The sequence below is a fragment of the Equus asinus genome, chromosome 29, assembly GCF_041296235.1.
Source record: "Equus asinus isolate D_3611 breed Donkey chromosome 29, EquAss-T2T_v2, whole genome shotgun sequence".
Lineage (NCBI taxonomy): Eukaryota > Metazoa > Chordata > Mammalia > Perissodactyla > Equidae > Equus > Equus asinus.
The window spans coordinates 24,172,726-24,187,879 of NC_091818.1; the positions used below are offsets into that span (position 1 = coordinate 24,172,726).

Here is a 15,154-nt window from a genome sequence, read left to right on the forward strand (position 1 = left end):
TAGATGGCTGTGTTCTCACTCTGTCTTTACATGATCTTCCCTCTGTGTATGTCTGTGTGTAAATTTCCTCCTCTTATAAGGATGTCAGTCATATTGGATTAGGGCTCACTCTAATGACCTCATTTTAACTTAGGTACCTCTTTAAAGACCCTATGTCCAACTACAGTCAAGTGCTGAGGCCCTGCGGGCTAGGACTTCAACATATGAATATTGGGGGGACACAATTCAGTCTATAGCAAGAGATTAGGGGCTGGCCCTGTGGCTGAGTGGTTAAGTTTGCACGGTCCGCTTTGGCGGCCCAGGGTTTCGCCAGTTCAGATCCTAGGCACAGACATGGCACCACTTGTCAAGACATGCTGAGGTGGCATCCCAAATAGCACAACTAGAAGGACCTACAACTAGAATATACAACTATGTACTGGGGGGGCTTTGAGGAGAAGAAAAACAAGAAGAAAAAAGAAGATTAGCAACAGATGTTAGCTCAGATGCCAATCTTAAAAAATCGAGTCCATAGACTTTTAATAATAATTATTGGATTTTTTGATAATAAAAGTTATATAAACATATGAAAAGTTCAAACCGTGCAGGAATGAATAAAGCCAAAATCTTAAGTAACTGTGAAGGGGTTAAGATTTGAGTAAGGTTTTGTCAAGATAATTGTTGCCTTCAGTTCTTAGAAATAAATTGCAATTATTTCACATTTTAGCATTTTGACATGACATTTTGACGTGGGTGTATCAAAATAGATGAGTTGGAATGGTCCAGTTGAAGAAGCTGTGTAAAAATGTCCAGTTTCATCTGCTGCTAATGAAGAGAACATGGTATAGAGAAATAAGATAAATTCTGGATAGTAGTTACGTTAGGAGGTGAGAGTCAATCAGGGAGGAGTGTATAGGAGACATATGATATGATTATGATTACTTATTTTTTACCTTATATTTTTGAATATATTATTAATAAAACTCCAATATACTAGTGGTAAAATATCTGGATGTTATAAATAGTACTAAGTAGCAATGTTTATAGTTTAATATTAACAAGGAAATGTTATGTTTAACAGAAAAAAAGTTTGATCGGAATGAGCCCAAAAAGCCTCCTGTGCCATTGAGGACTGATCATCCAGTCATGGGAATACAGAGTGAAAAAAATTTTATAAATACAAATGCAGCCGATGTCATTATGGGAGTGGCGAAAAAGCCTAAACCAATTTACGTTGACAAAAGAACAGGAGACAAGCATGATCTTGAAACTTCAGGACTGGTTCCAAAGTACATCAGTAAAAAGGTAGGCTTGTGATATATTAATGAGCAACCTGAGATTCAAGTAGTTTAAATATGGTGTTCATAATGATTGTCTGTATTATCATGAATAGTGCTCTCACTGGACAAATTATCTAGATTCCCAATTCCCATTCTCCGCGATCTGTGTTTGGTCCAAGTCTAATGTGATGCTATTACAGAGAATTTGGAATGAACACCACCACATAGTTCAGTAGAGAAAAACTATAATTGTTGTCCTTAATTTCAATTGTAGATATATTTAACAATTATAACAAACATTCTCTAAAACGTATTAAATTTTGAGATGGAAGTGTCACTAAAAGCACGGTCACTACTATAAATCTAGAAGGAATAATCTTTCAGAAGACCCTAAGACTAAATCATTAGCTTGCAGTATCTTAGTAGCAGAATGAGTGAAATGAAGAGGAATACAACTCTAAAGTCATCCACCCCATCAGTGCAGAGTGAAGAATTCACATTACTGTTCCAACCTGACTATATTCACTTATTTTTAGTTTGGAGTAAAACAGACTTTGAAAGTACTATACAATAATCTAGTCTTCTTTTTTCCTTCATTTCTATCTGAAAAGTTGCTTATCAGATAGGCATATGATTTCATTGGTGAAATTATAGAAATTTGGATTTAATTGTTTAAATATAGAAGATCTTTAAAATTGAAAAAGCTTGCCAAAAAAACAACTTATACAAAACTTCTTTTAGTTTGTATACTTCTAGAGTGCAAAAGTGCTTGAAACACATGTAGTAAAATATGAGTGCAAAACCCTAAAGAATAATGATACATAATAAGTTATAGCAACAAGGAAAGGAAGGAAAGAAGGAAGAGTAAAAAAAGAAATTGCAGTGTTGATGTATGGGGGGCTGCATTGAGGTCGTCTAGTGACCTACTGTGATAAATCCAATGCCTGTTCAAAATCAGAACAGGAACCTCAAGGCCGTTGTCAGAGAACACAAATACTCTCTGAGAAACTCGTCACCCAGTAGGCTCAGACACCTTTGGAAGACGTTAGCAGGAATCTAGGAGTTGGCAGCACACGCAGATAAAGTTATTTCAGGCTTCTCCAGATACTTGCTCCTTCTGTGGCCCTGGAGGCTTCTCAGTCTCTGTCCCATAGAGTGTGGAAAAGCAGAAATTTCAGTCTCCTGGCTCTTTAAAGCCACTTCCAATCCATTATTTCTCCACTATCATATAAAAACCCTTGTCCTTTGATGGTCATACCACCAACTGCCACACACTCAGCCCCTCCTTCTGGCTGCCTTCTGCCTAAGTTATTCACTTCAATACATTTTCTGCTTTGAGCAGAAGATTGAAAGTATCCATCACGAAGACAGAAAAATATTGTTAGTCTACCTATGCTTGTTTGCCAAGCCACACAAACACTCTGCACGTTTGTCTTCTTGGTGTTGCTGGCTAAGCAGTCAGGGCTCATGAAGGATTTACTCAACTTTCTTTCCACTTATCAGCACTAAGTTTTAAAAAATCTATTATTGGTAAGTGAGATAGTAAGTCCTTTTATGGGCAATATCATTTTTTAAAAGTGAGTGAACCTCATGCTTTAGTTCCAAATAAAATTTTATATGCCTGTTTGTGCCATGAGAAACAATTTGTGAAAACAAACAGAAGCATGAATGATTGCCTGAGCTATATAACAATAGTGGTGGGGCATCATTTCAAGTTCTAACTCTTGCCACTTACTTAAGTCTGTGATCTTTAACAAATCATTAAATTTATAAGTGATATAAAATACATCAAGCACTTGACACAACATCTGGCACCAATAAAAGTTCAGTACAGGGTGGATATTATCATACACGCAATTATCAATATTAGTAGTATTCATTAGCCTTCAGTGATTCAGCACATGGGAATATTTCCAATCACTGAAGATTTTACTCATTTGTGACATAGTTCTTTTTCTTAAAAGTGTATCAAATCCTTCCCTTTATTAAACAGAGTATGCCAAATATAATTTAATCTTTCTGTGATGATACAGAATCATCATTATGAACATCAGTAATTATACTGAGCTGTAATGCGGTGTTGCCCTCAGTGTCTCCTGAAGTGAATGGGACTGTTTACCACTGTGCTAACCTACCAGAATACTGTGCTCTTAGAGCTTATTTGTGTAGTGCTTTGCGACTTTCCAGAACATGTTTAAAGCTAGGATTTCTATCCCTTGTTCAATCAGGATGGGTTAGGTTGTGCTATGGTAACAAATAACCCCAAAATTTCAGTAACTTAAAGCAACTAAGTTGCTTATGCTACATGTTCATTGAGGGTTGTTGGAAGCTCTTGCTTCTTGTCCTGGTTCCAGGACCCAGGCAACCCAGAACATCACTTGTCACTGTACCAGACAGAAAAAGAACATGGCAAGTCATCCAAGTTAGTTCTAAAGGCACAGAGGTCACTTCCGCTCACAGGGGGCAAGTCAGGTCACGTGACATGACTACATCTCACGTCAAGGGGAGCAGGAAAGTGTTGTCCTTCCAAGTGCCTAGAAGAAGAACCAGAATATTTGTGAATAGTTTTAATGACTACCTATCTCTCAACAGCTGCTTCCTCAGAGAGGTCTTCCCTGACAGTCTTATTTATCTGAAATAGCTCCTATTGCTTTCTTCCCCCTTACTGTCCTTTATTTTACTTTGGAGCGCTTAGATGTATTATTTTATGCTCTATTATTGGTGAGTTTCTCTCACCATAGAATGTACATTCCATGAGGACAGAAACTTTCTCGACTTTCTTATTCACTAGTATAGCTAGCACCAAGTACATTCTCAAATAATTTTTTGAAGAATAAACAAGTAGTTCTGTTTCTCTACACAGTGATATCAAACACATTCACTAATCTGAAAGAATCATGGCTGACTGCTTCAGTCAGCCTTGTAAGCAGCTCGGGAGGCTGAAAATGTATTTTGTGTTTCCAAAAACAACCTTAGATTCCCAAGTCAATTTTCTCTTAAAGCACATATGCTTAGTACTTCTTAAGAGTTTGTTTTTATAATGCCTTGGAAGCATTTATCATTTTCTTATTTAACAAGACCATGCAAAAGGGACCTCAAGATATTCAAGATATTCCAAGGTAAAGTTGAAGCACCTAAAATAAAGAAAGAAAAACCAACTCTTATGGGTAAAGGAGGAGCTGAGTTATCAGCCAAGAAGAGGTGCTGGAAACATTCAAAACAGGGAAAACAAGTGGCCTCAATAACAACTCCAATGGTTTTAAAAGACCAGAATCCACTAGTTCCCAATGGGGAAAAAAATCACTGAATTTTGTCACTTTGCAGTGTTTTGTGCGAAAGCTTTAAGCCTGTAATATTTTGTTTTCTCTCAGTCATTGATTGGTTGGTAGGTACATATATATAAAATTGCATTCAGGATATTGATTTTTTTTCCCCTAAATAAATCTTTGTAAGGATTATGGTGTCACACCTGAGTATATATGTAAGCGAAATGAGGAAGTAAAGAAAGCCCAAGAAGAATATGATAATTATATCCAGGAAAACCTCAGGAAAGCAGCTATGAAAAGGTTATCTGATGAAGAAAGGGAGACGGTTCTGCAGGTGAGTGTGCTGTAATTTATATTCATGTGTCACTCTTTAGAATGGCTCTGAAAGAAATGTCCTCGATCAACTTGATTATTAAAGCCAGCACTGGGACTTTGAAATTAGAACCCGCCCTCTTGGTTATGGGGACAAACGACGTGCAGCAAAACTGACCCTTTGGGGAGAGCAAAAAGCTGTAATATAGAGATTCACTGAAAAATATTTTGTTTCCAATTTGGTGAGTTTCTGTTTTTTCCTGAAGATGGTGTTGGAAAGAAGCTCACCTTCTCCTACAATGAACTTGCATAAATAAAGCAAAAAACTCATTTTTATTTTTATTCTCATGTCGCTGTATTTTTCAAAATTAATACCCATAAAGTAGATATTTTTCACTAGATGGAGCTCTAGAATAATTGAAACTGTTCCTAGGCCAACTTTTTTTTTCCTATAAGCCAAATGTCCAAATTTTAAAATAACCCGGGGTTAGGTTTTACATATATTTTCCTTATTTTAAATAAAATAGACTTAAAGTCATATTTACACTGCAGTTTCTGATGCAGGACGTTTATCTGAAGCATTTAATATATTGGGGGATGTGAGCGGGGTTCCTCCATGATCATCTTTGGAGAGTATTTATGAAGCACGCACTTATACTCTTCTATAGTCATGTTATCTTTTATAGAGGTAAAAAATAGTACTTTACACTTTGTTTTGTTATTTTGAAGGCTTTCCTCAGAGCCATTTTTAGTGACCTTTTAAAAACAGAAAAATCCTCTTTTTACTGCATTAATTTCTGTTGAAAAATAGATTCATATGCTGTGATAAACTCTTACCATTTTATCAATGTCATCATAATCGTCAATAAACATTTACTAAAAGCCCATTTTGCATAGAGTATCATGCAAAGTCCCAAGGATATTAAGCTGGGCATAAGATAAAATTTCTGCTATAGGTAATGTTGTAATTTAATTGAGGAGGGGTGATATGTATATATGTGGCATATATAGATGCGAGTATGTGTGTGCACAGATCCTAAGTTTTCTAAGGTCCCAGGGGACTGACTGGTCTCCACTAAAGGATGTAAGTAGGTCTTTAGCTGGGCCTTAAACTGCAAAGTGAAAGGGTATCCCAGATAACAGGAGTCACTTAAGGGCAGGGACTGTGTCTGTTTCTTGACAACAGTCTCCCCAGTGCCTAACCCAGTGCCCGGTGTAAACACAGATGTTTAATAATGGTGTGCTGGAAGGAAGAAAGGAAGACAGGCCGGCAGGAAGGCTGGCAGACATGGGGGTTGGACTTTGCATGTCACTTTCAGGAAGAGTCTGGTCTTTGGCCCATTTTTCCTCTCTGTCTCTCTCTAGGTTGGATTCTACCATTTTTAGAAAGTGCACGCTTTTGTGAAAGCCAGGTTTTATGTCTAAATGATGCTGAAAAATAGGAAGAGGGAGGAAGAACTTTTCTCAGAAGGAGAATGCTCTTCCCTCCCACACAGTTCTGGCCACCGTGGATAAGCAGCCCTCAGCTTCCTAATGTGGTCACTGCAGGGTTCCCTTGCATGCCCTTGATGTGACAATAGCACATCCTCCCTTGGATGCCTTATTAGCCAGGTAGTATAGCTGCTATGGCAACAAAGCCATGAGCTGTGTCCCTGAGAAGCCCGGAACAATGTTTCCTCCCTGGTTAAGAACTGTGTATGGTTCTATGACAATATGGTTGTATGTCCCTGAGTCAGCCACATTCTGCTCATTCTTCATAAAGTAACAGTCTCATTATTCTTGGAAAGGATTATCTTGTCCAAACTTATCATTTTACAGATGAAGATGTAAAATGCAAATATATGAAGTGGGCTCATTTCTGCATTCATCCATCTGTTGATTTATGGAACATCTGTTGTGTTCCAGGCACTGTACCCAGCCCCGGGGGATACTGCTGTGAGCAAAACAAACGCAGTCCTTACTGTCAGTGAACTTGGAGTTTCATTTACATTTGCTCTCTGTCACAAAATTATCAGGTGGCTAAAGAGGGACTAAAACACACATCAACCAATTCCCAGGCTGGTATTTTCTCTGCTACGTTACATGCACGTGCGTAGGAGGTAACAAAGGGAACTCTATCAGTTAGGGCTCCAGCAGAAAGTAGAAGGCACACTCAGCTGTGATTCTGAAGAGAATTTATGAAGGCGCTATTTACAGAAGTGAAGCATGGCTAAGGGAACCAACAAGGAACACTGAGGCACCTCAGGGCAAAGGACAGTGGGAATCCACCACCACCCTAGGCTTGAAGGGCAGGGGCATGAAACAGCATTACCAGAGCCTGGTGAGAGCTGGAGTCTGGAAAGGGACCACTTGACAGGCATTGCTGTCACAGATGGATGAGCCAGAGCTAGTGTCCAGGTAATGTCAAGGAGAGGGGGATGAAATGCCCCAACCTCTCTCTTCTGCCACCAGTGCCTTTTTTGCTGAACTCGGTCAGAGGCTGGAGGGTAAAAGAGCTCACAGGAAAGAACCCCACCCGCCTCCAGCCCCTAGTCATAGAGCAGGACAAGAAGGTGGAGAATGGATGGGGATGGGGTGGCTGCAAAAGGAGCATGGAACTCAAAGTACTCTTTATTTGTTTCATGACTGCTTCTCCCTATTTGAAATTTTCCCAAAATTAGCAGTATTATTTCAGCATTAAAATAGAAGAGAGAAAAATTAAGAAATAAAAATAGGGGAAAATCACTATTGCTGCAGTGAATACAATTTTTCTAGATGAAATAACAAAAATGTCTTAAAAACAGCAAACAGGCTATTCCAATATGATATGAAATATTAGTTACATTTAGTTCCCATCCCTAGCTGTTGACTTTGATCCAAACATTATTGTACACACTGGGAGATAAAGCAAACTACCCTTTAAAAGGAAATACAGAGAAAAGTGTACCTGCTGTGACCACAAGTAATATGGAAATAGCATCCAAATAACTATGAAAAACCTTTGATATTTGGAAATGCATAAGTTCATAGATTTCCTCTCTGCAGTAGGCACTCCTGTGGTGCACTGTGGAAACCTATTTCCCATTTCATAATGAAAGACTATGGAGAAATAGAATTCCTTTGAGGACTTCTTTTAGAAATATATCTCATATGCTATTAAGAACTGTGTTAAGGGCCAGCTCTGTGGCCTAGTGGTCAAGTTTGGTGCACTCCACTTTGGCATCCCAGGTTCAGTTCCTGGGTGTGGACCTACACCACTCATTGGTGGCCATGCTGTGGCAGAGACCCATATACAAAATAGAGGAAGATTGGCACAGATCTTAGCTCAGGGCAAATCTTCCTCAGCAAAAAAGAAGGAATTGTTAATTTATCCCCCTCTTTTAAACATTTAACCTGGATACTTTTCCTTCTATCTTTTCCCTTTCCCAAATCCTTGATATATTCTCACTCAATAAGGGTTCAAAATTTGTTGTTCTTTTTCCCAACCAAACTTTTCTATACAGTGTGCCCCATTCTATCATCATTTTTACCTAAGCATGGAAATATACCATTGAAACTTTATTATCCCCCAAAAGTTTCTACACAATTAAATTTGTGCTATGAGGGCTTATTATGAAGATGTTATGATACTTCTAATCCTCCCTTAAACCTAAATGTATGGCCATGGTTTTCAAGGATCATATTTTCAAGGCAACATTTTAATTGTCCTTTCAGTTTTACTTTTGGTTTTTGTGTAAATAAGATGATTGTTCAACCGTGGTGAATAATAGAAAGTGTTAATTTATGAAATTTCATTGCATGAATTCAATTAGCCATTTATGACCATTTTCTCACTGGGGCCTCTAGTGCACTGTGATAAGAAATGAGAACTATGCAGAGATGGAAATAACCTTTATTGCCCCTAAGAGATCCCTAATTTTGAATTCGTTGGTTTCTGAGCATATAAAACATTAACTACATTATTGAATTAGCATGTGTGTTACTTTTAATGACATTTCAATCATTTCTAGAATCCATTAATGGGAAATATAGATCCCTTGACCATATGCAGGGAGAGTTCTTTGATATATTAAAAAGATAGATAAAAAATCATCTCTCGTTATGTTGAATTTGGGCATTTTGTACAATTTCATTTAGTCAGACATGTTTCTTAAAACATGGCCATGCAAGTCAGAATCAAGTCTTTTGATGTGATTTCCCTGTTAAAGAATGAAGATAATGGTTTAAAGAGAAAAAACTAAAATTTCTATAAGAAATAATTTTCTGTTCAAGTGTTTTTTGCTTGAAGACGTCAATTCTAAGTTGTCGTTTTTACCAAAGTGTTTGCTATGAGCTTGGTTTCTCACTACTCATCACTCTGCACACGCATACTTGATGATAAAAACAAGTACAGTAACATTAAAAACAGAGCAAATAAATACTCCCAGTGGGACCTGAGCACACGATCAAGGACAGAGTTTGGCCTCCGTACCATATTTCTTGTTACTGTGGCCAAGTACTTGATAAATACATGTCATTCTTAAAGTTCTTTTGGTCAGTTTTCTTTACCTATTTATATTTTTCCTCACCAGTACAATCTTCTCTACCATTTACCTTACTTTTGCAGTTTCCTTTAGTGTCTACAGTTTTCTCTACCATTTGCAGGGGCTGAAAAAGAACTGGGAAGAGGTGCATAAGGAGTTCCAGTCCCTCTCGGTCTTCATCGATTCCGTACCAAAGAAGATTCGCAAGCAGAAGCTGGAACAAGAAATGAAGCAGCTGGAACATGACATTAGTGTCATTGAAAAGCACAAAATTATTTATATTGCCAATAAGTAATAATGTATCAAGTATAGTCATTTTAACATAGGAAAAAGAACATGGAAAACATAAAAATGAAACTATACATTTTTCAAAGAGGAAAATATTATGAAGAGAATAGAAATAGTCTTTACCAAATGCTTAGGCAATGTTTAAAGAATAACTTAATTATTTACTTGCACTAGAGAAAATTTTGTTTTTACCAGTGTCAAGTTTTCCACATATAAACCAACTAAATTTTGACGTTACGTGTTCCGATTCTACAGTCTAATTCGTATTGTGTTATTATGCACTTGGCTCACATAAACATTAATTTATGAGTCCTGAAAAATAAAGTCAGCACTCCGAACTTCACATTTTTTTCTACACTGCATGATACAAGGAACACAACGCTAAAAACTGTTAAGTGTTTTTAATTGGAAATAGTGGTATATGCTTTCTTACTAACATGTTTCTACATATTGTTTCAGAGCTCCACAAATTTAACAGCAAATGTTCTCTGGGAGCCTATGTCATTTGCAGCTATTCCAAACTATAAATATTTTTGATATGCATAATGTTATATATGCTGAAAGGCTTATATTTAGAGAAGGAAAAGTTAAGAAGATAACATAAAATCGAGAAGACAACTTATAAAATGCATCATTGAAGATGATTGAAGAGAGTGGCCTCCTTCCTGACGTACCAACTTTTCAAAACTTTCCTACTCTTAAGTGTTTTATTCCATAACTCACTGTATGTATTTCATTAAAATGGGATGCTACTTTTCTTTTCTGGTCCTTTCTGTTTGTCTATTTTGTGAATTCTCAAGTTTCTATTTGTAAAATTACATAATTTATTAAGCAATAAATTTATGTAAGTGGAACTGTCTTCAACTCCAATAAGTCTACAAATATCTAAGAAGGAAAAGCTTCTTTCATGAAATTTTAAATTAGAGAAATTTAGTAAAATATATGAAACTACAAAATATCAGAGCAATAAAAATTGCTACTGCATTCACTGATTTTTATCCTGTGGCGAACACAGAAAAAATGACAATTCTTTTCACACTTTTTCACAAACAGAATTTGAGAGCATTGTCGAAAAGCTTACTTTAGTTCATTAAAGAAAAATGTTTACATAAAAATGTTTTTGAAAACTCACTGTAAACTTTTTTCACGTCTCTTTGTGAGCATCATTTCTTTATTCCTTTATTACTTTAGGGCAGAAATAAAAGAAAGGATAGTGTATGATAAATTCTCACGTATCCAGAATGGTTGGTTGCTATTTCGGGTAGGCTAACAGCTGTAACAATAAACCCCAAAATGTGTGATTACTTAAACATGAGAGAAATTCATTTCTTGCTCACATAACAGTACTGTGCTATGAAGAGATCAGCAGGAATCTTTTCCACACAGTCGCTCAGGGATCCAGGCTTACAGAGTAGGTAGGCTCCATTCTATCCAGAGTGGGGGAGGGCCACATACAGGCCAAGCACAGAAAGGGGGCACATCATTTCCACTTGCATTTTCTAAGTAAGCAACACCAGTTGCCTTAACGAACCAGCTCTTACTCTTAGTAGCCCGAAAAATAAAGGTGAATTTCTCACTTACATCACTGTCCAATGTGAATGAGGGTGAGGTGTATTCTGTTCCATGCAGTTACTCAGAGAGACAGCCTCTTCCTGCCTAGTGACTCTGCTGGTATAGCCAGCCTTCTCTGCTACGGTTACGGAGAAGATGTTTATGCTAGTATTTTATTTGTGAGATGATTCTTATACATACTAATTTGGGGGGGAGTTTTTTTGCCAAGGAAGATTCTCCCTGAGCTAACATCCTCTGCCAATCCTCCTCTTTTTCTACTTGAGGAGGATTAGCCCTGAGTTAACATCTGTGCCAATCTTCCTCTATTTTTTTGTATGTGGGACACAGCCACTGCATGGCTGGTGAGTGGAATAGGTCCACACCCAGAAACGGAACCTGCAAACCCAGGCTGCCAAAGCAGAGTGCATGGAACTATAACCACTCAGCCACGGGCCCAGGCCCCATACTAATTTTTAAATAGTTCAAAATCAGTAGCAGTGCAAAAGTATCCTAATTATTTCAGCCTTATGGTTGTTACGTTTTGGAGTCAGGAATGAGAGTTGTCTTAAATGTTAAAATAGTTACTTTGTGGTTTTAGTGGATGAGTTTCCTCTTGCTTTCTGTGAATGTTACTAAAGAATCTAGACGTTTCTTCCTGGCCCACAATGTTGTGCTAGATAGACTTTATTGCCTTTCTCACTCACAGGCGTCCTAGGGGAACTTTCCCATCCATTCTTCTTAGGAAGGCTCTCCCTACCATGGGATCCCAACCTTGAAAACTCCAGTGCAACCTGCCCCCCATCCATCCGTGCATGCACACATGTACGTGGGGCATCCTACTGGAAAGAGGAGGGACAGACACCTGACTTAGGCGGTTAGCCAGTGACTGATCAGATTCTCTGTCTTGAGAGCATGAAGTAAGAGATACAGAGACTATAGACACTCAAGCCTAAAAGGTCAAACTTCATTACTGCAGTTAGGTTGACTTGGTTTCCATTCCCACTCAAAAGAACTCTGAGTAGAATAAAGAAGTGGTCTAGCCCCTTGCCTAGATCTCTTCAGCTTAGTTTCTTGACATACTGTCCCTCCCCTCCCCACTTAACTGGCATTGCCTTAATATTGAGGTACTACCAGAAGTCTCCTGGATTTTTGCACACTATTTCCTCTACCCAGAGAGCTACGCTTTTCTTTCTCTTCTCCTGCATATCTGCCTGGAAAATCTCTAGTCTCCAAGGGTTGGATCACATCGCATTTCGGTGACACCCCTGTTTGATTCCTCAGATTCTGGCCTCTTATTATAGCATTGATCATTTGTATTGTGTATATGTGGCTATCTGCCTGTTTCCCACCAAACTGCAAGATTCTGAGGAGAAGGGACTGTGTCTTTTCATCTGCATTCCTTAGACTCTACATAGTAGCTAGTATATATAGAAGGTACTCAAAAGACCTTAATTAAATAATGAATGATACCCAAAGGTGTATTTTAGTGACCCATTGGCATTATTATCATGACATAAGTCAGACTTAGAGGAGAGGGATTTTGGCTACTAACCAAACCAGTTGGTCTATACCAACTAGTTGATGCATGATCAAATCAGAAGAAGTCAATTTCATGCAGTGCTTAAGAGCTCAATCACTGGACTCAGGCAGACTCAGGTTCACATCCCAGTTCATCAAGTTACTAACTATGCTTTGAAAACTTTTTAAGCTATGTTCACTTATCTGTAAGATGGAGCTGATAACCCATAACCACGCTTTGAGGAGCCGTGATGAGAATGGAATGAAACAACATATGTATAACAGCATAATCCCTGGCATGTAGAAAGACAATGAATTTATTGCTAAGATTTATTAAGATCCCTCCTTGAATTCTGTAGTACTTTTGTCCAGTTAGTGCTGGGCCCATTAGCACACTGTCAATAGAATTTCCCAAGCCCATAAAATCAAATTGCAGGAAAGGACCTGATTGAACAGTTTGGAAGTCCTGGCCTGAGATTAGCCTCGCCTGGCTAATCTCTTTAGTGGCACATGCAGATGATAACTATATTTGGTAAGTGCAACCTTTAATAACTGGAAAAATTTGTTAGTACTTCCTGAGTTACTAAGCACAGCTATTTCAAAAAGAAAGATAAGCTTAAATCAGTAATGATGCCAAGCATCACTAAGGGCAATGATCTGTAAGGTTATCTCCAACAAAGCCTCATGAGTGATATTTATAAGTGAATTAATGTGGCCCAGGACTGGCCTCCAGTCTGAGGGCCTCCCTACAAGTTCACTCTCCTCAGGACCTCAGAGACTGACGCACATGAATTAAAATGCAGGTAGGTCAGAGTTGTCACCTGCATGTCATTATTTTTTCCAACTTTTTTTTTATTGTACTATAATATAACAAAGTTTACCATCTTAACCATTTTTAAGTGTACATTTCAGTGGTATTAAACACATTTATAATGTGTAAGCATCACCACCATCCATCTCCCTAACTATTTTCATCTTGTTAAACTGAAACTCTATACCCATTAAACAATAACTCCCCATTTCCCCCTCCCCCCAGCCCCTGTCAACCACCATTCTACTTTCTGTCTCTATGAATTTGATTAAGTATCACAAATAAGTGGAATCATACAGTATTTATCTTTTTGTGACTGGTTTATGTCACTTAGCATAATGTCCTCAAGGTTTATTCATGTTGTAGCATATTGCAGAATATTCCATTGTATGTTTATACAACATTTTGCTTATCCATTCATCTGTTGATGGATGCTTGGATTGCCTTCACACTTTAGCTATTGTGAATAATTCTGCTATGAACATGGGTATACAAATATCTTTTTGCAACCCTACTTACAATTCTTGTGGGGATATACCCAAAAGTACATTTGCGGGCTCATATGATAATTCTATTTTTAATTTTTTGAGGAACCGCCATACTGTTTTCCACAGCGGCTGTACCATTTTACATTCCCACTAACAGTGCACAAGGGTTCCAGTTTCTCCACATCCTGCCAACACTTGTTGTTTTCTATTTTTTTGGTAATAGCCATACTAATAGGTGTGAAGTAGTACCTCATTGTAGTTTTGATTTTCATTTCCCTAATGCTTGTCATGTTAAATATCCTTCTTGTGCTTATTATTCTTTTGTATATCTTTTTTGGAGAAATGTCTATTCAAGTCTTTTGCCCATTTTTTATTTGGGTTCTTTTGTTATTGTTGAGTTTTAGGAGTTTTCTATATATTCTGGATATTAATCCCTTATCAGATATAGGATTTGCAAGTATTTTCTCCTGTTTTATGGGTTGCCTTTTTACTCTGTTGATACTATCTTTTGATGTACAAATTTTTTTAATTGTCATGAAGTCTAATTTGCCTATTTTTTCTTTTGTTACCTGTGCTTTTGGTGTCATATCCAAGAAACCACTGCCAAATCCAATGTTGTAAAACTTTTGCCCTATGTTTTCTTTTGAGAAATTTATTGTTTTAGGTCTTACATTTAGGTCTTTGATGCATTTTGAGTTAATTTTTGTACATAGTGTTAGTTAAGGGTCCAACTTCATTCTTCTATATGTATATATCCAGTTTTCTCAGTACCATTTGTTGAGAAGACTTTACGTCCCCATTGAATGGGCTTGGCACCCTTGTCAAAAATTATTTGACCATATATTCGAGGGTTTATCTCTGAGCTCTCTATTCTATTCCACTGACCTATATGTCTGCCTTTTTGCCAGTACCACACTGCTTTTATTAGTAGCTTTGTAGTAAGTTTTAAAATCAGAAAGTGTGAGTCCTCTAGTTTTCTTCTTCTTTTTCAAGATTTTTTTGGCTTTTCAGAATCCCCTGAGATACCATATGAATTTTAGGATGGGTTCTTCTATTTCTGCAAAAAATATCTTTGGGATTTTGATAGGAATTGCACTGAATCTGTAGATTGGTTTGAGTAGTACTGACATTTTAACTATATTAAGTCATCCAATCCATG

General features: G+C 37.5%; 2 protein-coding genes across 9 annotated transcripts in view; one reads left to right on the forward strand and one right to left on the reverse strand.

Annotated features, from left to right (window-relative positions):
- Positions 1-13,669, forward strand: part of ENKUR (enkurin, TRPC channel interacting protein) — a 29,265-nt gene extending 15,596 nt beyond the window's left edge. Inside the window, exons 3-5 of one of the 2 annotated variants that reach the window (XM_014847477.3) lie at positions 1,061-1,284; positions 4,713-4,859; positions 9,461-13,669. In XM_014847477.3, the coding sequence (XP_014702963.1) occupies positions 1,061-1,284; positions 4,713-4,859; positions 9,461-9,634 (545 nt within the window). In that variant the 3' untranslated portion in view covers positions 9,635-13,669. The remainder of the gene's footprint in view (positions 1-1,060; positions 1,285-4,712; positions 4,860-9,460) is intronic. The other variant, XM_014847453.3, reaches the window with a different exon arrangement.
- The window catches only part of THNSL1 (threonine synthase like 1), a 68,785-nt gene that overhangs the window by 26,826 nt on the left and 26,805 nt on the right, over positions 1-15,154 (reverse strand). For 3 of the 7 annotated variants that reach the window (XM_070500805.1, XM_070500806.1, XM_070500804.1), the window contains one exon: positions 9,410-9,553. The exons of the other annotated variants lie outside the window; for them this stretch is intronic. The gene's annotated coding sequence lies outside the window, so the exon portion shown is untranslated. The remainder of the gene's footprint in view (positions 1-9,409; positions 9,554-15,154) is intronic. 7 annotated transcript variants of the gene reach the window in all.